The sequence below is a fragment of the Macrobrachium nipponense genome, chromosome 26 (assembly GCF_015104395.2).
Source record: "Macrobrachium nipponense isolate FS-2020 chromosome 26, ASM1510439v2, whole genome shotgun sequence".
Lineage (NCBI taxonomy): Eukaryota > Metazoa > Arthropoda > Malacostraca > Decapoda > Palaemonidae > Macrobrachium > Macrobrachium nipponense.
Genome location: NC_087215.1, coordinates 61,855,817 through 61,879,216, shown reverse-complemented (window position 1 = coordinate 61,879,216; position 23,400 = coordinate 61,855,817). Strand labels below are relative to the sequence as shown.

The 23,400-nt window shown below is 37.7% G+C and overlaps 1 protein-coding gene across 8 annotated transcripts in view; it reads right to left on the bottom strand.

The window, feature by feature from the left end:
- Positions 1–497: 497 nt before the first annotated feature.
- LOC135200329 (neurotrimin-like) overlaps positions 498–23,400 on the bottom strand; it is a 482,527-nt gene continuing 459,624 nt past the window's right edge. For 6 of the 8 annotated variants that reach the window (XM_064228888.1, XM_064228892.1, XM_064228885.1 and 3 more), the window contains 7 exons: positions 21,381–21,395; positions 10,825–11,010; positions 9,286–9,478; positions 8,048–8,176; positions 6,375–6,503; positions 6,027–6,197; positions 498–1,554 (listed from right to left, as the gene is read on the bottom strand). In XM_064228888.1, the coding sequence (XP_064084958.1) occupies positions 1,226–1,554; positions 6,027–6,197; positions 6,375–6,503; positions 8,048–8,176; positions 9,286–9,478; positions 10,825–11,010; positions 21,381–21,395 (1,152 nt within the window). In that variant the 3' untranslated portion in view covers positions 498–1,225. The remainder of the gene's footprint in view (positions 1,555–6,026; positions 6,198–6,374; positions 6,504–8,047; positions 8,177–9,285; positions 9,479–10,824; positions 11,011–21,380; positions 21,396–23,400) is intronic. The other 2 variants (XM_064228887.1, XM_064228891.1) reach the window with 1 other exon arrangement.

The window sequence follows — 23,400 nt, the reverse complement described above, 5'->3', positions numbered from 1 at the left end:
CGATAATCACTATATATTCTTATATAAACTGACTAAACAATAACGGTATCTTTTCCTTATTCACAGAGGTCGAAATACTGGATTGTATGATTCATCGCTTATCGTGGTTGAAGATTCTTACGCTAAATATAATTGCTTATATATTTTTTATTCGGACTTCAACGATTCTCGCTAACTTTCAAGTAGATTTTAACTTCTGCCAGAAGGAAATCAACACATTCATTAGACAAGGGGGTTTGGGAGCGGGTTGGCTAAGGAAGATCACGAAACACAAGAAATGGTGTCATGGACGAGATGGCATTTTAAAAGCTTTTTATTTTCCAACAGGTTATGCGTGTGTTTGCATGTACACGCATATATGTTTGGATGTATTTATGTATGAGCATAAAATAATATTCACACATATAATATGCATATACATATAAATATATATGTATACGTATATATATACATATATATATATATCTATATATATATATATATATATATATTATATATATATTTGCACGCGTATGTCTTTCATGCACGCTCTCCATCATCAGTCTACATCGTCAATAGAGGGGGAGAGTAGAGTGCCGTGCATCCACTTGGACTGGAATAAAGCTCAAGTCTATCACTATGAATCCTCCTGGGTTCCACTCTGAGCATTATATTATAGTATTATATTTGGGTGGGATCACATTGTCTCATCGCAGAAGAACAAAGACTGTATTATAGTTATTATATTACAAATATTCCATTTAATGCTAATACGAATATGTGTTACACAGTACAGTTGTAGCCAACGAGGTACTCTCTCTCTCTCTCTCTCTCTCTCTCTCTCTCTCTCTCTCTCGAAGGCATACAAGTCGAAGTTCCCTTCATTACGTAGCCAGCAGCCGTCCCCGAAGACGTGCAGGTCACTATACACAATAAGCATTTGAGCAGATACACGAATAGCCGTCTAAAGACACACACACACACACACACACCCCTGTTGAGGGACTGAAGCGGTTTTTCGAACGAAGGTCAGAGCTGTAGGAAATACGAGTCAAAGGAGGGGAGCGTATATCAGTGAGAACCAAGGAAATCATGTTCCAGGTGATGACCTTAACTGTGCGCTCTCTCTCTCTCTCTCTCTCTCTCTCTCTCTCTCTCTCTTTCCGAACTTGCAGGTCGTAGGGTAACGCTAACTACGATAATGCTGCTGCTGATGTATCTGAAACTATGAATCCTTTGAGTTCACCTATGTTGACGTCCATAGTTTGAGGGCGAGTGCCGACAGCGTCGTTATGAGCAGCAATAAGGTGGAAGGGCAGACGGAGGTGCTGCTGTCGGGGAGTATCTCGTTCTCGGAAGGCAAGTAGGGCACCTGGTGGGTGTTGCGCGGGCGTGAGGGCGGTGTCGGTATGGTGACACTTTGGATGCTCTGGCGAGGGGCGTGATCGCCGCCTCTGTGCCTGTCGTGCGAGCGGGGTATGTCGATGTTGTTGTCGGTGATGTGGTCGATCTCGTGGCCGATCGTGTCCACTATTGGGTCCTGGGCTGTCGTCATGGGCTTCAGCAGCTGGATCTCTGTAATGCAAGGAAAGGGTTAGAGAATAACGCAGGTTCTGCATTCATTCTTGTTTTTAGAGCAGTGGTCCTTAAACCGGGGAGCACCCCCCCCCCCCCACCAACCCCTCCTAGGGAGGCGTCAGCAATTTCCATGCCAGGCGCCAGCCCTAGGGAAAAATAAAAAAATTCTCTAATTCAGTATTCTTTTGACGAGATTGAGGAACTAATATTCAGAAGTTGATGAAAAAAAAAAATGCGAAAGTATCGCTTTATAACGTTAGTTTCGTATAGTCTACTGCTATAGTTGGACTTGTTGGGCTGACCATGTTTTGTAATTATTGACCTCCCTCCCTATCCCTCGAGTTTTTTTTTTTTTTTTAAATCTGGGTTTGAATTTTACTCATAGATGGAAGGATGCCGTGGAGGGAAGAACCAAATCTTAGAGGGGGCGGGGTGATAAAAAGCTTAAGAACCACAGTTTTAGAGAATAAAACATATTCTGAATTAATTCTTGTCACTGTATATTCCAGTGTTGTAGTTTCCAGACCTTTTATTTATCTGTAATGTTTTGATTCTACTGCACGACTTTGGCCGCCATGATAGCAAAACTACGTAGGTTGTTGAAAACCACAGTAAATAATCGAAGGCTAAGTGGGCATTGAGTATGGCAGATTTTTGGTATCATAAATTATATTTCCACATTGAAATCCTGTCTTTGGTGACATTAGCGGAATTAGCATGACATTAGTGTAATATTTTGGAACGAATGAAGTGGTAATTCATCACTGCGATTTTAGCCATAGCACGCTACTGGGAAATTTTCAAAGCTTATCCCCAGCCCCCCTCCCCCCAAAAAAGTATATTTAAAGGCTTTAATGTCCTTAATATAACTAGAAATGCCAGAAAAGGTGAAAATGAGAGATTTTCGTGTGGTGGCGTGATCAGTATGATCTTGGCCTGCCACCTCGGTGGCCGCGAGCTCGATTCTCGGGCATTCCACTGAGGGGTTAGAGATGTGTATTTCTGGTGATAGAAGTTCACTCTCGACGTGATTCGGAAGTCATGATAATTATGATGAAAAGTGCATGATTATACTGCTTTCAAAACACCCCATTATTACGCAGGTTTGGGTTTTTTTTTCGTAAAAATTGGCACTAAATTAAGGCTGTGTCACTTGGCATTCAAGGATCAATAAACGATTATCTACTACACACCTAATTACAACCACAAAAATTTTGATATGCGTACACGTATTATGTTAACTCTGTCTCCTAGACATAATTGTATTGTATACACATTCACACGAAGGCTGCAGGCTTGAAGAAGTCGTTGGTAGCGCCTGCCTAATGTTTGAAACTATTGTATCTTGAAGTTGTTGCTGCATCGTCGTTTTAACCTTGCAATTGCATAAGGACTCACAAGAGAAAAGGCAATGGATGCACTTCAAATGGCTGTCAATTTATGATCACAGAATTGACGTCATTTCTTCCATGTGTGAAGTAATGTCAAAAACTATAAATGGATTAGCATAGTATAGCAACTCACTTGATTCGTCATTAAAATCATGTATATACTGCAAAAGATTAAGGTTGTGTGGTCAGCAAGCGTGGGATCTTTCTTTAGCAGTGACTTTGCAAGTTGGTCGATAGAATACATAGCAATGTTTGGCGTTGTCGTAGTTCTCCTGTTCTTTGGTGTTACTTATAATATTATATTGCCTCGAATAACCATGAGAATCTCGATTGATTCATTCGATTACTTTTAAGGTATTCGATTGAATGTGGTTTTGAGAACGTTTAATATATTTCCTCTTCAAAGTCTGTTTAAATCTCTTGTCGGTGTGTCAGTTTCCTGCAGACTTGTTTTTTTTAATCTTTTTTTGTATGCTAGATAATTGCATAGGACCAAATCGCACCGCCGAAAAGTTGGCGCGTGTCGTGGACCAAACGGGTATATATCCCGCTCGTGATTGATTTTGTCATCAAGGTTCCCGTAAGAGTTTCTCACCGGAAATCCAATTTCTTTCTTTCCTCGTCCAATCTGGATATTGTTTCCTCCCTGGTTTGGTATGTGAGCAGTCGAGTAAAGTCTTCTCTCTCTTACTCTCGAACGGTAAAGAAAACGATGCATTTCTGCTCTGCTCAAAGTGGTAAGTCGTTATGAAGACTCATCGTATGCATCCTGATGAAATAAACGCGACAGCGTACAAGTGGCAGGGGTTACTCATTCCGCAATTGTGTTAATGGTTTTTAAGGGACGAATTGGGTAAGCGAGATGGAAGTTTGAATCTCTCTCTCTCTCTCTCTCTCTCTCTCTCTCTCTCTCTCTCTCTCTCTCTCTCTCTCTCTCTCTGTGTGTGTGTGGAACGGTCAGAATATATACAATTTAGACTACCGTGACATTTTATGAACCAGCAATGATATCCTTATTACGCAAAATTCGTCGTTTTGCTGTCGTATAGACATGACGGTCCTGTCCGTATGTTCGTGTGAGATTGATCATTTGGTACAGAGGAATCATATGCTGTTGAAGGCACGAACGCCTGCACATCATGAAGCTATGAAATAGTGAAGATGGCGTTTTAAGGGAGGTAGGAGCTTTGCCGGCATGTCTATTCGTCCGCACGTTTTTCTGTCCGCACTTCTTCTGTTAGGCCTCAGATCTTAAAAACTACTGAGGCTAGAGGACTACAAATTGGTATGTTGATCAACCACCCTCCAGTCATCAACCATAACAAATTGCAGCGCAACAGCCTCAGTAGTTCATTCTATTAAAGGTTAAAGTTAGCCATACCCATGCGTCTGTCAACGATATAGGTCAGGCCACCACCGGGCTGTCGTTAAGTTTCATTTTTGGTGGCCTTGATTAGACGATGTACAGAAAATTCGATTGAACCGAAGTGTTATTTTTTTTTTCTTCAGTGGAAGTAGTAAGAGTTAGAGGTAAGGATAGAATTATCGTAGGTGTTGATACTTTCTCATAGTTGCACATTTTAGTTCTCATTTGGATACATAAGCTGTATCTATCGTAAAATTTTGCAGGTCTTTATTTTTCTAATCATACATTTTTGGACTTGAGATAATTCGGGTATCAGTTTTTTCTTTATTATTATTATTTTAGTATATCTCTTGATGACATTTCTCCCCCGAGTCAAAACATATTCACGATTTGGTGTTTCAGAATATTATATTAATGGGTTATCTTTAAGATCCTAATGATATATGAAGTTTTGAAGTTTTGCATTTACTAATTATAATGAATTTGAAATCGCATGATAATGTTCAAAACAATAAATGCGTTTTTTGTTTTCCCTGTAAATGTACTATGCAAATCGCTTACGCACAAGATTTTTATATTTAAAAATTAAGAAGTAATATTTATTTTTTATATTCGCTTGAGCGGCATATATGGCTCCACATTCCTTTTATGAACATTTTTTTTAAGTTAAGTGCATTTTCCTTCAGGTTTTTATGCTGTATTTAGCTTTCCTCGTAAAATTATTTTTAAAAATTCACCTTCCGTATTTTCGATACATTTGGCCTAAATCCAACTTGCTTCGCCTGCCCAATATTCAGGTAAAAGAAACCCGTGGGTTTATTGATACATTATCATACATTATTGGAGGCCAGACGATCATAAAAAAAACCTGATGGACCATGAATTCATAAAAAAAGAGGCCTTTTATCACGTGCGAGTCAAGGCATTAAGTGAATAAATGAGGTAAATCTTTCATAATTATAGTTTTCATTTTAATATTTGAACCCTGTCGATTATTAATCTAATTTAGAAGCTCTTGCGCATATCGTTACTACGCTTCTACAGTATTTTATTTTTTGAATGCCTTTGTCGGTGCTTTCGTCTCAGAGCAACAATATTTTATGTGTTTGTTGACGTTTCATGCTTTTTTAACAATATTTGACTGTGCCTTTGTAAAAGCTGTCCACGCAGTTTTAGGTAATTGTGTAATTCTGCATTTATGTTATTGTCCACTATTACGAATGGTCTCTGAAGTTTGTATAGGTCAGCTAATGTCTTCAGGATTGTGTTCACACTCACACGTGAGTATAGGTCAAGTAATGTCTGTAGGTATTAACCTTGTTAAGAAAAGTTCTGTTTAATGGGGTATATATCAGTCAGCTAATGTTTTCAAGATTAAATCTTTTCGTTGTTGTCAAAAAGTGGTGTCATACATATATATAATCAGATAATAAATTCATTATTATTCCTTGTCAAGCCAAGAACGCTTTCGTTGTTGTCAAAAAATGGTGTCATACTTGTATATGATCAGATAATAAATTCAGTATTATTTCTTGTCAAGCCAAGAACGCGTTCGTTGTTGTCAAAAAATGGTGTCATACTTGTATATAATCAGATAATAAATTCAGTATTATTCTTTGTCAAGCCAAGAACGCTCTCGTACGCTTGTAGGTTCATTTGATATCATCAATACTGTTACTTATACTTTTCCTTGTGATTGAGAGTGGTCTCACCGTATAGCGTGATCGTCCCCTGGACCTCTCCCAGCGAATTTTTTGCGGTGCATTTGTAAGCTGTGAAGTCTTCCAGCTCGAGCTTTTTGATGGTCAACTTCATGATCAGGGTGTAGTCGTTGACCACGATCTCCTCGTTGATGTACTTTCTGCTGTTGACGATCTGCGGACCTGTTAGTTTCCAAAGATGACATAAAATGACAATATTATGTTTCTAATAATAGTAATGATGAAGAAAAGCTGAATTTGTAAATATCTGAATGCAGAAAAACAGAATAAGTTACATAAAGTGCGAAAATAACTTGCCTTGGGAAAGTAAACATAGAGAAGATCCTATAGAGACTGTACCTGTGCTGTTCTGTATTTTGCTCCAGTAATTGATTGATTTTGGACTGGCCTCTACCTCGCACTCCAGGGTGACGTTGGTTCCTATAGGTGCTCCGACTAGCTGGTCTCGAATCCGGATCAGGGGGTGGACTGAAATGCGTAACAGTGTTGTCATTATTATTCAAGATCCCGTGGGGGGGGGGGGGGGGTGTTGCTAGTGCCGTTGGCATTATTTAAAGTTCTCTGCAGCTTCCCTCCGGCCCCTAGCAGCAGCCTCATTCATTCCTTTCACTGTACTTCCGTTCATATTCTCTTTCTTTCATCTTTTACTGTCATTTTTCGTTTCAGCGCTAAAAGACCTCATAGATCACAACGCTTGGCCTTTGGCCTAAATTCTATTTTCTTTTCTATTCAATTACTTTACAAGTTCTTGTGGATGAAACGGAAAGGTAACTTGAGCAAGTTTCCACAGATCAGAATTTCCATTTTGAGAGGAAATTGAGTTATCTAGTGAAGTAAGGTGTTGGTGAAGTACTTAGTTGAAGTATTTTTTTATATAAATGTCCATTTAGATGCAAATAGAGAACGCCGTCGTATATAGTTAAATACGGTAGAAAATTAACGTAGAGTTTGAGAATATTGATGAACTGTCACAGCAATTGATTATGGTGTTTCATGTGAAGGCTGTTATTTTTTTATTTTTTTTTATCCTAGATTAGACTAGTATATTAAAGTTAGTTGTTATAAAGAAACCAATTTTAATTTTTCTCAATGTGTAATATTTTTTGTTTTTATCCTTCAGCGAGGTAAAGTTTTCTGTTACGCTGTCTATTAGTATGTGATTCACACTGTTGTAGCTAACAATTGATCAGTATTTTTGTTATAATTAAGGTTTTGTATTTATTATGGGAGTTTTATACATCTACATATTTTGCTTCTGCCACTGATGTACATTAGCAGAAAACGAAAACTTTCTGTTGGCAGTGAAGGAAAACACAAATAGTTGGCAATGCTTGGGTAACTATGATAAATCTATCTTTATGATATGAGGAAAACTGGAATGATTCAGGGTCTTCGGGTAACTGTGTCGGATTTATTTTACTTTTGTTGTTTGATATTGAGCACTAAATAGTGTCTCTACCCTAATTGCAGTGAACAAATATTTGCTTGAACCTCCTCTAGTTAAAAGTTTCGTGGTTACTTGCAGTTGATTTTAGAAACCAAATATAGCTTATTCTATGCTATCGGAGACTTCGCCGGCATCGTATACCGGTACAAGGTGAAGTGATCTTTGAATATATGTTTTATCGTGATCATTTTCCACCAGAATAAAACTCAGCACAAAACTTGACACACTGACTGAAGTCCCATTCACAAATTGCTTATTTGCGCCACCATCTATTATGGCCTGTCCACACTAGCGGGAATTCCCGTCGGGCACTTCCAGCTGTTTATATTTTCTCTCACTTCTGAAGCAGTGTTACCAGACAATCGCGTCGTTCTGGCTCCATACTCGGTCGGTCATTATAGTGGAACGCGTTATGGGAACTGTGTTTGGCCGTCGGACACTGCCCGCTAGGGTGGACAGGGCTTTGAGATTCTCCTGAAACTACTGGTAACAAGGACAGAGTACTGTCGCAAAACGTATTGTATTACTTCCATACACAGTACAGAGGGAGATTGATGCAACTTACAGTGCACCTGCACTACTATGCGTTTGCTAACAGCTGGTGGGATGTCATTGCTGGCGATGCAGAGGTAGGCTCCCATGTCGTCCCTGGCCACTTTGTCCATCATCAATTCGGGACCCTCCCACAGCAACACTGGAAAGGAAATAGACGTCGAAATGTCGGATAATATTGTTGGCATGAGGGAATTGAAGGAAATGAGCGAGATTCACGTGAAAGGTTGGTCATTAGCCGAGGAAGTGTTCTGGAAGTGATGTTATCATAGGTAGCAATTTTACTAGTCTTCAGTGGTAATCAAGTACGAGTTATGACATCAGTAGGTATAGAAAGGCATGTGTTTGAAACGAGCATGGTTTTGGGATCAAGGTTTCTTGTTCGATTTTGACCTTGAATTTAAGTTTAAACTACTAATAATTTTTACTTCGTCGGACTGGGTAGGTTTGTAAAATCTGTAGTACTCATATGCAACTGTATTTGAGGATTTACATTGAATTGATTTTTTTGGGTAAGCAGCAATACTTAGGTCACCTAGAAATTCTCTAGAATCCTGCGTTGCAGAATTGGTTATTAATTCACTTGCCTCGTGTTGCATTGTGAAAGATTTTTCTCAAACTATCAGGTACATATTATTATTATTATTATTATTATTATTATTATTATTATTATTATTATTATTATTATTATTATTATTATTATTCCTAAGAAATTCACTATCTCATGAAAAACAGTTTTTGTAATAAAAACCCACAATTATATAGTAAACTATATAATGAGGAACACCATTCAGGCGTTTGAGAGTTTTTTTGCTTTTATATTTTATTTAGTAATATAGTTTGCTATATTGGAGAAGCAAATTCGCAGTTAAGTATATGCACGTATATTTTTAATATATTTACAGATGAATCTCTACGGAAAGCTTTCGGGAAACTGTTGGAGTTCCCTTTATGTACAGATTTATCTTTAAATATATTGTACATGCACATAACTGTGGACTTGTTTCTCTATTTCAAGACTCGTGCTACTATATTATTATTTTTATTATTATTATTACTATTATTATTATATATTATGGATGCTTGCTTCCCCTTTCTGTACAGATTTATCTTTAAATATATTGTACATGCACATAACTGTGGACTTGTTTCTCCATTTCAAGACTCGTGCTACTATGAGTATTTTAAAATGATTGTTATTATTATGAATGGACATCGATACTATACCCTGGGCAAATGAAGAAGTCGTACCTTCATTTTTGGGTTGGTTGGGTGGTCTCAGAACGATGGACTTCCCGTTCTCTCTCCTCCATTCAATGCGCGGTTCCGGGAAACCCTTGGCCTTACAGGCCAGCTTCACGGTGCTGCCCTCCGGCACCATCACGTCCCCGGACGTGTCCTTCTCCTCGATGTCCGGTGGTATGACGACGTTCAGGTACCCAACCTTCCGGCGTTTAGTATAATTGTTAATATTATCATTCAGAATGTGTCATGTTTTTTACATGAACAACCCTAAGAAATCGGCATACAATGTCGTAAGTGTGATTAAAAAAATACACTAAAGAACAAAAATATCAGTGAGGCAGTATAAATATGCATATGTAGTATAATATAACTTTTTGTAAGCAATATTACAATCCATCTATATATATATATATATATATATATATATATATACAAACACACATGCATAAGTACTCACAAACACACACGCACACACTATTTATAATTGATTTTCCAGGACTTTTTATATTCCATATTTCGAATTTTATGTATTGCATTTTCAAACATCTTGAGGAATATGTATTTTTTTTCTCTCTCTCTTTTTTTGGGGGGAGGTTTTTTTTTGCTTTGGTGTCACCAAAGGTTTACTGAGGTAGTTGGTATTGCCCAATTTGCTCCTGTAATTAATTGAATAAAATAGTAAAAAAAGAACCTTGGCGAAATATTCATCATTTACATCGCTTAAGATAAATCAATATACCGCTTTCTTCTTTCTATTCATTAATGAGAGAAATTTGCAGAATAATTGAAGCGAAGTGTCCCCTGCTTTCATAGTTTGTAAGAGTCCCCATTCCTTTGTTTTTTGTATTATTATTATTATTATTATTGGAAGAAATTTTTTGAATTGCCAGGCTAAATATTCAAAGTTTCATCGCTTAAAAATTACGTAATTCCTCTATTGTAATGACTACGAATTTTCTGAACAGACAGGGAAATCCCTACCATTTTCATAATGTTAATTAGTGAAGGAAAGTTATGTAGTCGGGGACATAACCACTATATTATTAATTAATATTATAATTGATAATTTCCTACCGTGGATTAATGGAAGACATTTGATAAGGAGACGGAAAATACTCGTGAATTAAATCACTTTCAAGTTTTCGCTTCATTTCCTGTATTAACTGGAAGACGTCGTATATAGTATAGATTATACCCAGTTGTTCATTACTACAAAACATTCTCTATCTCTTTGAGAGTCCTGTGGAAGTGATATAAAGCCAGGGAAATTAAATTACCCATCGTTGTCATTGCCTTCAAGGAAAGATTAAATTTCCTCTTGGAATGATTGAATCCCAGTTGTTCATTGCTAAAAAATATCCTCTTTCTTCTTGAGTGTCCTATGGAAGTAACATAAAGCCAGAGGAATTACCCTTCGTTGTCGTTGCTTTTAAGGAAAGATTAAATTTCCTCATGGAATGACTGAATTGGTCAGTGAAAACTACCTTACTATTCCCTTTCTTTCAGTTATTCGAAGACGAGTCAAGACTTGAGGGTAAGACCCACCTGCATCTTCATGGGGTCGGTGTTGATCTGGCACATGTACTCCCCCGAGTCGTTGCGCTTGACGTCTCTGATCTTGAGCTCCCAGGTCTTGTGGTCGGAGTGGATGACGTTCATCCGGTTGTTGTGGGTGATGACCCTGTTGTGGATGGCGAGGATGGCTTTGGTGTCCGCCTTGATCCATGCGACCTGCGGGCGGGTGGGGGAGGGAGGTTAGTGTGGCGGAGGTTTGTCCTCGGGTTGGGGGCGTCGTGGGTGGGAGAGAGAGAGAGAGAGAGAGAGAGAGAGAGAGAGAGAGAGAGAGAGAGAGAGGAGGATGATGGTGATTATGGTAATGGTCCTGGGTGAAGATCAGGAAAATATGTTTTGGACAAATGCGGAAGGCAGATGCAGTAACACAAAATTAATAGCAATGTTGCACAGATAATGATCGTTTTTAAGCATAAAGGGAGTTGCAGTGAAAACCGAAATGAACTATTTATATTTGACTCAAAATAGTTATTGATTAGCGAGATTAACTAAAAGAACGAGGCGCTGAAAACCAAAGCGAAAATATAGTTGATGAAAAAGATGGGTTTTTATTTTAGACTTTGATACTTATTATAAAGGCAATGAATCTGTCGTTATGTCGCCAATTACCTTTGTGTCTCTGATGATGATTGCTGCGTTGCTTAGTTGTTCCTTGTTTGACTGAATGTCTGATATAATATCTCTGCCCTCGATTTTAAAAGTATGTTATTTTTCATTCCGTTCGGTGCTATCTGAGGTCAGTTGATGAAATGCGGTTTAATATTTTTGAAGATTTTTTGGCCTATGTCATTTTCTCGGTCTCCTTGAGAGAGAGAGAGAGAGAGGTTTAATATTTGAAGATTTTTTGGCGTATGTCATTTTCTCGGGCTTCTTGAGAGAGAGAGAGAGAGAGAGAGAGAGAGAGAGAGAGAGAGAGAGAGCGCGTAATACTCTCCAGGCGCCCCTCCCCGGCCCCCTTTATTTTTTTATCCCACCAGGAAGCAGGAGATAGCCGTAAAGAAAGGCCCATCCGAAGCTAACGATAGGAAAACCATTTGGTATAGTTGATATAAAAGGATAGAGGAGTGATTGGGGTCAGAGATGACGCGAAGTGTGTAGGGCCAAGATAAGGGGAAACGCTCGGCTGAAGCACCGGCACTAAATATGAGATTAGGCCGCTTAGGAACTGGTCATCCGGGTGACCAGTGCTCCGTTGCCCTCTAGCAATCTTATTATTTAAAAACTCCTTGGCCATCCCTGCTACTTTTTTTTCCCTCTCTCTTTGGCACTTGTTTTTTGACTTTGTTAACTGTCAGAGATCTATGTTTTTCATTTTCTGGACAATAAAAAGGTCACTGGCAGTTTCGTAGTTCATGACTACTCAATGGAAGGTGGGCCCTCTTTGAAGGAAGCTTCCAAAATATTAGTTCTTTCATACAGTTTCTTAAGAGGTTCATCAGCCGCACATCGAACAGCTTCCCCGCCCCCCCCCCTCCCCCCAACATCCCACAACATACACACTGCCTTTCAACTTTATATCTTACACACTCACACCACCTGAATGCTAGCCTTTCGTAGTTATTTCTCGCCTTCTTCCGTACACTTCATAAATATTCACTTTTCCCAAAGGTAATAACACCCCCCCCCACCCCCATTCTCTTCACATGGCCAAACCTACTCAGCTCCACCCCTGCACATACGATGAATTTTTTCCACTTCTACAGATCTCCACATATATTATGCAAACAATTCACACCAACAGTTCCAACGCCGTTTCCTTTCTGCATCCACACTTCACTTCCATAAAGGAGAGTGAGATTAGCAATCCCTTCGTACATTCCAATTTTAGCCCTCAAGCACTGCTGTCTTCCACGCTTACTTTTCTTATATTACCAAAATGACTTTATGATTTAAGTTTCCATTGTTTCACAAGCCACAGTAACATTTATTACCTAGTTTTCTGGATTTCTTTTTACCACCATAGTTGATTTTACCTTTTTTTTTTCTCATTTTCGGGTAGCTCATCTTAAGAACATTTGAAAAGTCTTTTTACTTTTACTGCAATGTCTTCAGTCGCACCTTACCATATGCTAACTGTAGCCAACGTCCACTCCATTGATGGCCTTTGTTTTCATCCCGCAACTTTGCACCTACATCTAATGACAATCATACAATTTCTTGCACAGTTTTACCCATGAACTTTACAGTAAGACCGTGAAGCCAGGGATTTCACGAATTCCCGGAAAATTTCCGGAATTTCACGAAATCCCTGAAATTTTCAGGGAATTCGTGAAATCCCCAGTTTATTTAGGGAATATTTGACCCCCAAGAGGGCTAGTGTTAAACACGGCGAAACAGTGATTCATCCACTGTTCCTAAGTGAATTGGTGATTTCACGAATTCTCTGAAATTTCAGGGATTTCGAAAAAAAACCTGGTTTTACATGCTTACTTTTACATACATATTACCAATTGTAATTCCGTTTCAAAATTACTTTTGTAATTTACTTAAATGTACATAAGATGCTTATGTGAATTTTTATGAATATTTTATATAATTTTTTATTTGAACCAGTTAGTATGTAGACAGATTCATTGCCACTTTTCATAGTAAGAGGGAGGAATTATGAACACAAATCTGTTTTCCAGTCAGTTTAGAGAATAAATAAAGGTACATTGATGATATCAAACTTAAATGACCTAGACATAAATTTGATAAATAAAGATGTGCAGAAATGTATGCTGGATAAATTGACATTGGGAAATAAATCATATGCTTGTGATGGGCGCTTGTGAGGATGAATCAGTTGACATGGCTGTGCTGAGAGAGAGAGAGAGAGAGAGAGAGAGAGAGAGAGAGAGAGAGAGAGGAGTCGATTCAGCAAGGACGAATAGTGCAAAATACTAGGCCTACAGAAATATCAAACGTTTACTACAGAGAAATAATATGAGGAGTTTAGCGAGAAAAGACTGTACATAGGGCGAGGGGAGGGGAGGGAGGGGAAGGGGGGGAGAAAAAGGGGGTGGGGGCCTGGATGTGATATCTCATGTGACCGCATATCGCTATCTCTTTCTCATTTAGCTCTCTTTTTTTTTATTTTTTTTTTTTGCGTCTATCTGTCTCTGTCATACCAGATTGTATGATGATGGAACAAAAATTCTCGGGTGTATGTAGATTCTGGCTAATTAGGAAGTTAGTAAATGAATTGTGCAGTCAGTGTACACTTGATGTTTCATACTTTCTCTCTATTACGTACACACACATATATACACACAGACACACTGATGAAATCGACCACATTGCAAGGCGAGATATCACGGAAATGACGGGAATTTTTGGAATAAAAAAAAAGGAGGACGGAAAAACTGGGAGTAAGTTGATATATTCCTATAATATACAATAAAATACACACAGACAATAAGTAAGTGTTCATATATACACGTGTAAAGGGGGCGGAGGGGGGGGAGGTGTCATCCCCCACTACCGATGTAGTATATGAAGATGCTTGTGATATATCACATAATTTTATCTGGTTTCACTAGGGAAAATGGATTAAAACACTCAGACAAGATAAGAAATTCTATAGTACATGAATGACACAGGAATAATAATAATAGTAGTAATGATAATAATTGATAAAATATATATAAGATGTGAAGTATAATATAAACACGGGTTTACAGAGACGATTATCAAAAGCTGCCGCGACGAGTATTGGCGGCTTCTTGCGCGGGGTAGGGGAGGGACGGGGGCGGGGGTGGAGGGGAGGGGGTCGTGTCTGGGCGGGTAATGGGAAGGTTTTGAAGAATCTTTTGTGGGGGGGGCGAGATGGCTGTTAGAGGTTACAGCAAGAGAAAGAGAGTGTTTGTGTGTGATTTTAGATCTGTTCTATATATGACGTACAAGCAAGTAGCATTGATTTGATTTGATTGATTCAAGCTTATTAAAACTCGTCGAAATTTTTGATTGATTTAAGCTTATTAAAACGCGTCGAAATTTGTGTTTAAGTCGTGTTTTATTCGTGGTTATTTTTTGTGTGGGGTGTTTTTATATTTTTGGGAGGGGGCCGGTGTTGGTATATAAACATGGTATGGACGTGCACTTCTTTAGTTCAGGACTCTGTGGGATTTTCTTTTTACAGGTAGGCCATCGCTTCAGTTATTCGTGTAGGTGCAGGCTTCTAGGGGTGAAAAGATCTCTGGTAAGTTCTGGAGGCCTAAGGCGTGTTGTACTAAGTCGAACGTAAAAAACTATAACGTGAAGAGAAAAGACGGCAGGAACAATGGTTTTATTCGTAGATAATGGACTGTTGATATAAGCCTTTTATTATATCAAGGCCTGTGAATGATTTAGGTTTACTTCAGACGTGTCAATTTTTTTCTGATGATCTGTTTCGTCTGAGGTGGTGGTCTGCTTGTTTTGACTGATTGCTCTCTTTAAGAAGTTGTTGATGCGAAGTTTTTTTTATATATAAGTAAAATATAACTTTTAACGGAATTTATTTGATATTTTAAAGGAATAGGTTTTTGGGTATTGGATTTTGTTCAGGCATTGACTGTTGGCGAAATGGCCAGGAGGCAAAAGTGAGACATTTGACAGCTTACTAGAATATAAATAATGGAAGTCGGAATTTTGGGAGGCTCTGTTTTAAAGAATATGGGCGGGGACAAGGCGAGCAGGTCAGTATAGTTTTGAGTTAAGTATCTATGTTTTGGGTGAATCGGACAGTTCCTGCAGCATTCACTCTAACTGTACTTCCTAATGGAATTTAAATGTTCTGGCAGTCTCTTCCTGGCTTGTACTCTCATTCATGCTTGGGAAGATCTTGACATTATTATTTCTCTCGTTATTATTTGCCAAAATAAGTTCGCCTATAATATTTTGCAGTCTCTTGAATTAACGTAAAAAGTATCTGAGAAAAACGTAATGAGATATTTTGATTATGATGAGTGAATGATGGGGTGGGGGTGTACAAAAAATTTTCCAAGTAAGTATATCTGTGTCTGCTAGTACGCTTGTCAGTCTGAATTAGTGAAGACAGACTTGCCATTACATCACATCAACTACTACCGTCGGCAGCTATTCAAACCTCTCTCAAGAGAAGCACTTTATTTTTTTGTCTATAATTTGTAGCTCGAATGCTGCATTGAAGAGAGATTTTTTGTATTAATTTTTTTTGTACTTGATGCTGCCAAAAATTTTATTTTATTTTAATGGGCTGCTGCCTGCTCTGTTTTCATCTCTGCATTTTTTTTCATACCTCTAAATCACACACGTCTCAATAGTCTCCCTCACCGAAGTCTTTAGATATTCGTATCTTAGTCAGACCATAAAATTAATTTTGTTAGTGACGATCAGCATATTTTTCTATACTGTATCTTGTACTATATCACGAACTTCATTAAGAACAAACCTAAGAATTTAAAAAGTCTGTTCCTGATAGCTGTAGTCCCAAGTTGTAACTTGTATAGTAACCATTTCCTTGTAATCGGCTTAAAAAGGGACGAAGGAAATAGTAGATATTTATCTGGTGTCTGGTAGGCGTTGATCTTATCTTGCTATTTTTTATGTTGCAAGAATGGCCTAAATAGAAGAGGTAAAGGGTACATTACCATGCAAGGGATTTGATGAATGACATTTTTTACACTCGTGGACATCATTTATAACAGAGATTGAGACCAGAGTCATGCAATAATGATTCGTGAAATATGTGAAAATATTTGACTGGCATGGCACCTTTGAAAATGAGATCGCATCCTAATACTTACAAGGTTAGATCAGTGTTTTATTAGTTAGTCTGTTGTATTAAGGTTTGCTTCCTGGGGTCTGTTAGTTTTGTCTTCCATTCTACTTTTCATTATATAAATCTTGGTTGTATGCTTTTTTAGCACTGCTGAAAATTATGGAAAATATTTTACTATTTTTGTATACAGTTTATGTTGCATTTTGATTTTCGGGGGACCACTGGTATTAGAGTAATTCGGAGTGCGAGGAAGCCAAGATAATGAAGGGTTTTACATTGTAAACAGTCTTTAATTTTTGGGGGGAAGTTTATGTATGCCAGAAGTCATTTCTCTTTGTAATTTAATAAGGAAACTGGGTGGAAATATCTTTTCCTTTCAGTAAAAGATATTACATCGTTATGATTAAAGAGTTGCCTTTTGTGCAGTTCTGAGGGTTTTCAGTCCGTGTGCAGCACTGAACACAGCTGAATGTTTAAACATGCCAGTATTCGTGTGTACACATGGTGCAGAGATCTTTTTAAATGTGGCTCTGCGAATGGCAATGCGTTCACAATAGCAAATAATAACACTATATTATTGGCAATTACTGAGGGTCATGCAAATGCTTGCTACAGTTGATTACAGTGTCATAGTCAGTTGCAATCTAGTCTGATTATTTCCGTAATGTTCAAAAGTAAGGGAAACGTCATAAAAAAATAAAATAAAATTGTATTAATACAGAAAATGTCGAGCTAATTGAATACTTTTCATGCTATTTGTTTTTCGACTTGATTACAAAAAGGGAAGTCATTAATAATTCAAGGATAGTGTGATAACGTTTCACTCTGTTTATTATTCATTTCCAGTTGAATTCGATTGGCATAGAGCGTTGTATAGATTCGCTGGATTTCTTGTATTTAGCGATAAAAGTTGAAGGGGCGCTCTCGTGGTTCTTCTATGGAAATAATGTTCTGAAGCTGAATTTGATATGGAAATGAATTGTATGTGGTTTTTCTCATTCAAACCATGAGCAAAGTTACTTTTTTGTAGAAAGTTCTGTGAACAATTTAAAGCATTTTGATACGATAACTTTCAAAAAAGATATTCTTGGCATGTAATAAAACTTCTAAATTTTGAGATTGACAGATTTCTTTATTGTTAACATTAGTGGAGTTACTATAACCTTTTTTTATTACGTTGAATTCTTGCTAAGTCTTTGTATTATCTCTTAAGTTGTACGACATAAGGGAAAGTCTCATTTGTTTAATGGTTTCTTTTAGGTTTTTTCTTCAGTTGGACATTGAATTGTTTTTTTGAACCTTTGGTACAGTATATTTAAGTTTTAGTAGTAGATTTTAGTGTTAAGCAATCAGACCAAGACAGTGAGTGGTATGGGTTAGTTTTCAGAGGCGCTTGGATATGTTAGACTATTCCTCATGCCTTGGTTGCAGTCGAGGATATGTTAGGTTGAGTTTGATACAGGATATAAAAGTATTAAAAGATTTTAGTTTTAAACAGTCAGACAAAGAAAATGATACGGAGCAGTTTGTTTGTTGCATAAGTTTGATTATTTCTCATGCCTTGGCTGCAGTCGAGGATATATTAGATCATAAACAAAATAGGTGAAGGTGCTCTTGTCATGGGAACTGAATGGGTTTACCTGGTTAATAAAGCTTAAGTGAAGATACCCCTGTGAATGGGACTTTGTGAAAATAGGGGTTAGGGGCTAGGTGAAGATACCCATGTAATGGGGACTTTGGTAACTGGGGCTATGTAACCCAAAAATAAAATGGGGAATTTTGGGGTAAAAAAGGGGACTCTTGGTGAAGAACCCCTGTGAATGGGACTTTGTGAAAATAAGGGTTAGGGGCTAGGTGAAGATACCCATGTAATGGGGACTTGGTAAAAATAACTATGGGGGGACTTGGTGAAGATACCCCTGTGAATGGGACTTTGTGAAAATAAGGGCTAGGGGCTAGGTGAAGATACCCATGTAATGGGGATTTGGTAAAAATAACTTTCGGTGTTGACCCAAATGACTAGTAATTGGGACTGGGCGTAGTTGAAGATAAGCAACTTGGGACAAAGAATCCCGTGGAATGTGATACTTATTATTATTTAAAGTTGGTGAAATACAGGATGTTTGTGGCAAATGAGTATGATGTGCAAGGATTACGAAACTGGGTAATTGCATATACGAGTGGCATTATGAGTCTTGGTTATTGAATGTTTTGTGTCAAATGGAGAGATTATGAGCATGAGTTATTATTTATATAATGTCTTTTGATAAAACTCACGGATTAGAATCGGTTATTGTACTATATAACGAGGAATTAAGATTCGGGGTTATTAGATACACTTGGATTAAGAGTGGGGTTTTTGTATATAGTAAAATAGATACACTTGGATTAAGAGTGGTTTTTTTTTTGTATATAGTAAAATTCTAGAATTGGAATGCAGAAGAAGGACCGAGATTTTGGGTCACTGTATAGAACAGTATAATGTGAAGGGAAAGGTTTGTGGGGTTGGGGGGTTAGAGTCGAGGGATGAACTTGTGGGATGGGGATACTCCCCTAACCCGCTTGGCTATAACAGTACTGTTGGGCTCGCCGTGTAGAGTTTTAATCAGCACTTCCAACACCATCGAGTAGGCAAACATCGACCACGGTGTAGCGGAATCCTGGACTAAAAATATATATAAATATACAGATATATATATATTTATAAATATATACATGTGTTGGAGGACGGGATCCGTCGGTTTGCCCAAACACGGCAGGCAAACCTTTTGAGAGTGTCAGCGTGATAGGGAGAGAGAGAGAGAGAGAGAGAGAGAGAGAATCTGTGGGAGTGACTTTATATATATCTCCTTTGTATTGGGTGGGATCATTTGGCTTGCTCAGCTTCTATCCCAGATTTTTTTTTATTAAGCCTGCGTGTATCGTGGGGTTGAGGGGTACGGACACTTCAATGTATGGGTATAATTGAGTTATACTTTTGCTCAAGGGTTCTGTTGATTTAGTTGAAATTAATAGCAAATGGTGCTGACAGCAGCCAAAATCTGAAGGGTTTTGAACGATACTTTTTTTTTGTAAGAGCTAGTCAAGAAAATGAATGTTATTTCTAATGTTTTTTTGCGGTTTCAAATAGAATCTTTTATTCGGTTTTTATAAAGGATTAACGGAACACTTCTGACGATTACATCCGGTGCACGAACAGCTATAGGGATCTTTGTTACTGAGAGGCGCGACAGTACTTTCTGTCTTCAACTGTTAATGTGTTCATTCAGTAAATCAGGCGAGCAAATAATTTTATTATAGTTAATTTTGAATAAAAAAAAGCACGAGAAGACCTCAGAAATTTTGAATAAAAAAAAGCACGAGAAGACCTCAGACTATCAAGTATTTAGCTGATTGGTTATAACAATTTTCAGCGAAATATTTCATTTGATATGCATAGTGAAAACTAGTTTAGTTTTCATAGGTTGTTTAATTACAAATATTATCTATTAATTTCCAGCATTGTAAGTGATATGCTTTGAATATATGGTCCTGAATATAGATAGACCTTAAAGGTACTGGATATCATTGGAGTGTCGGTCCCTCGCATCCCACCTACACCCCGCCTGAATATCTACGCCTGGCACTGCCCTTCTCCCTCCCCCGGGGACCCGAGGAACTGACCCATCGGGTCAAGAGCTCGGGTGGGCGTTATGTGGACCGGGGGGCAAGGGAGAGAGGTAGCCGTGCCAGGTAGGGTGGGGGGGAGAGAGCGCTTTTCCTCTGTGCTATTATACACGTGTCGTTGGGAGGAGTTTTGAAGTGTTTTTGTAAAGTAAGGTTTGTAGGTTGTCCTAGTTGTTGAGCAAGTTGTATATATAGGTTGTCTGTTTGATGTCCTCACGGGATCTGAAAGGATGGGCACTCTGTGAACGTCTGAATGATGATGCCCTTCGACGTGCATAGGGAAAGTTGACGTGTGCCATGTGATTGTTTATTGTCTGTTGAGGTATTCTTTTGGCCAGGACTTGTGGTTACAAGTATGTGAAGTGAGGTTTTATGGTGTCAATTAATACAATTTTCTAAAGTAAACATGTATTGGAAAATGTGTGAAGTAAGGTGGTATATTTATCTGTTGATATTTTGTGGTTTGAACAGGTGTTTGTTTATAAATGTGTGAGGTGTAAGCTTTATGGTGTCAATTAATATAATTTTCTAAAGTAAACATGTACTGAGAAATGTGTAAAACAAGGTGATATTTTATCTGTTGATATTTTGTGGTCTGAACAGGTGTTTGTTTATAAATGTGTGAGGTGTAAGCTCTATGGTGTCAATTAATATAATTTTCTAAAGTAAACATGTACTGAGTAATCTGTTGATATATTGTGGTTTGAACAAGTGTTTATAAATGTGTGAAGTATGGGGTGTAAGCTGTGCTCATTGGGTATGAACGGGTATATTTATGGATCTGTTGATATTTTCTCGTACAAAAATTTGTGAAGAAGGTGGCATATTTATCTGTTGATATTTTGGGGTTTGAACAGGTGTTTATAAATATGTGAAGTGTGGAGTGTAAGCCATCCTCTCATTCGGTATGAACGAGCATATTTGTGCATCTGTTGACATTTTCTCATTTTGGGTATGCGTGGGTAATGCGTGTGTGTAGAGTTTGCTCTCCCCACCACAGGACGATGTTATCTTCCTGAACAGCGTTATATAACAAATTACAGAAGCGATGCGTGCATGCAGGATACCAGCGTTGTGGAGCCCCTGAGAGAGATTTTGAGAGAGGCGTAGTAGCACCGCTGCGGTGGTAGGACACACTCACCCCGACCCATTGGCCCTGGAGGGTCGGGAAGACATCACAAAAGGGGGCGTCAGTGGGCTTAATCTGTTAGTCTCCTCCTCAACTCCTGCCGCTGCTGCTGCTTTTCTGCCTTTCTTTTTTTTTATTGACTTTATTTCTGTGTATCTGTGTCACTTTCGTCTTTACATGTGAAACTCAACAAGCGAACATGACATTAGGTATTTGGCTCTGATTTCATTTTTACATATTTATGTGACAACTTATTTTTTTATTTGGTTTGATTACCTACAATTGACTGTTATTTTACAAACCTTTTTCGTACTTCAATGAAAGCACATTGACTTTAATTATTTTTTAATTTATTGTCCAACGCCATTATTGAAACACTTTGCAAACATGGACAAACGAATTTTACAGTGAGGTTTTCGTCTCTGTTGTCGAGTCGATAATTAATGTTGCATTGTAATTGAAAATTGTTTTTATGACGCCAAAATGATCAAAGAAAATATAATGAAGAACAGTTGTGCTTAGGCTAATTTACTGGAAAAAAATAACTCTTATTTCAGAATAACATACACAGGATTCACTGGGTTTGAAATGCAGACTAAAACTCATATTTAAATACAGAACAATTTGGCAGCTGAAGCAAAATGAATATGCTCTTGTCATTTTTCTACCAGATTAAATAGGCATTTAAATGTAGGGTTTATGATGATCTTGCTTACATATTGGTAATATTTTCTCGAAAAAATTTAGCCATTTAAGTCATTTTAGGGAACGATCTCTGGGCATAGCTTTGTGAAGTATGCCGAGGTATTTATCAGACAAGGAGAACTCTATTGAATGACTCTGTCAGCGGCATTTCTTGTCCCCTTGATGAAACTGCTTAAAACAAGTGGAATTCAGATGTGTTTGATTACTGTAATGAATGGTATTTCGTTATTTCGAGCTGTCTCTTAGAAAATTATAACCGTTTGAAGGCTCAAACATTTTGGAATGGTTTTTTATAATTGAAAGAAATAGAGTCCTTTCTTACTCGGTATTAAGATTTGATTAAAGATGATACGCGCTCCAAAGGATACCGTGAAGTTGGAAAAATGTTATTTACTGTGCACCCATTTTCGTTGGCGTGTTTGAGCTACTTGTATTTCTCTCGAGATTTCCTTCCACTGTCAGTATTTACGAAAAAATATTATGATTATATTCCCATAAAGTGAATGAGACAGTAATTATAACTACCGTGAGATAATGCCAGAAATGAAGTGCCGGAATTTCATGTATATTCACATCTTGACTCAAGTATCTTATTCGCCATTGTTGAAATTATAGGCGAAATATTTTTGATAATTAGTTATAGGTTTTTTAGTTAAGGTAGCATCAGTGTAAAGTATGTACGTAGTAATGAATAATCTAAAACTGTCGTAACTAACATGAAATAATATGTAAATTCGGCCGATGAAATCACTGACGCACGTAATGGTATCTTTCAAGAAGAGACCAGCTATTTTTTTTTCCTTTTTCGTGTTGACGTTAAGTTTTACCATATTTAAAAAAAGAACTCTCTGACTTTTTCATGCAGTGTTTTCAAACACCCTACTATTTCGCCATGAATGACCTTAGGAGGTAGTAAAAAACGTTCATTCGATTTTTTTTTTTGGAAACTCCCACCAGCCCTATCATCAATTGTTTAATCAGCCTAAATGATTACCTTTTTTTTTTATCAAATCTGATTCATATTCGCAAGTGTGACGTCTTACATACGTATATTATAAGTTAAATTCCACTCTAATATAATTTGCGTAGGCATTCTTTAAGAGAATTATCTCTCAAGGCTTTATTGTTGCAAGATGTTCTCCCAGCTATAGCAAATCATTAGAAAAATACGTATTTGGTTAAATCCTGAAAATAAGAACAAAATTAACAGCATGGTTATATACTCACATTCCTGAAAGTAATTGGGATATATATATACGTACATTAAGAGTATGCATTATCACTAAGTTGAAGTACATGTTTAAGCTAAAACAATTTCACCTTGTGT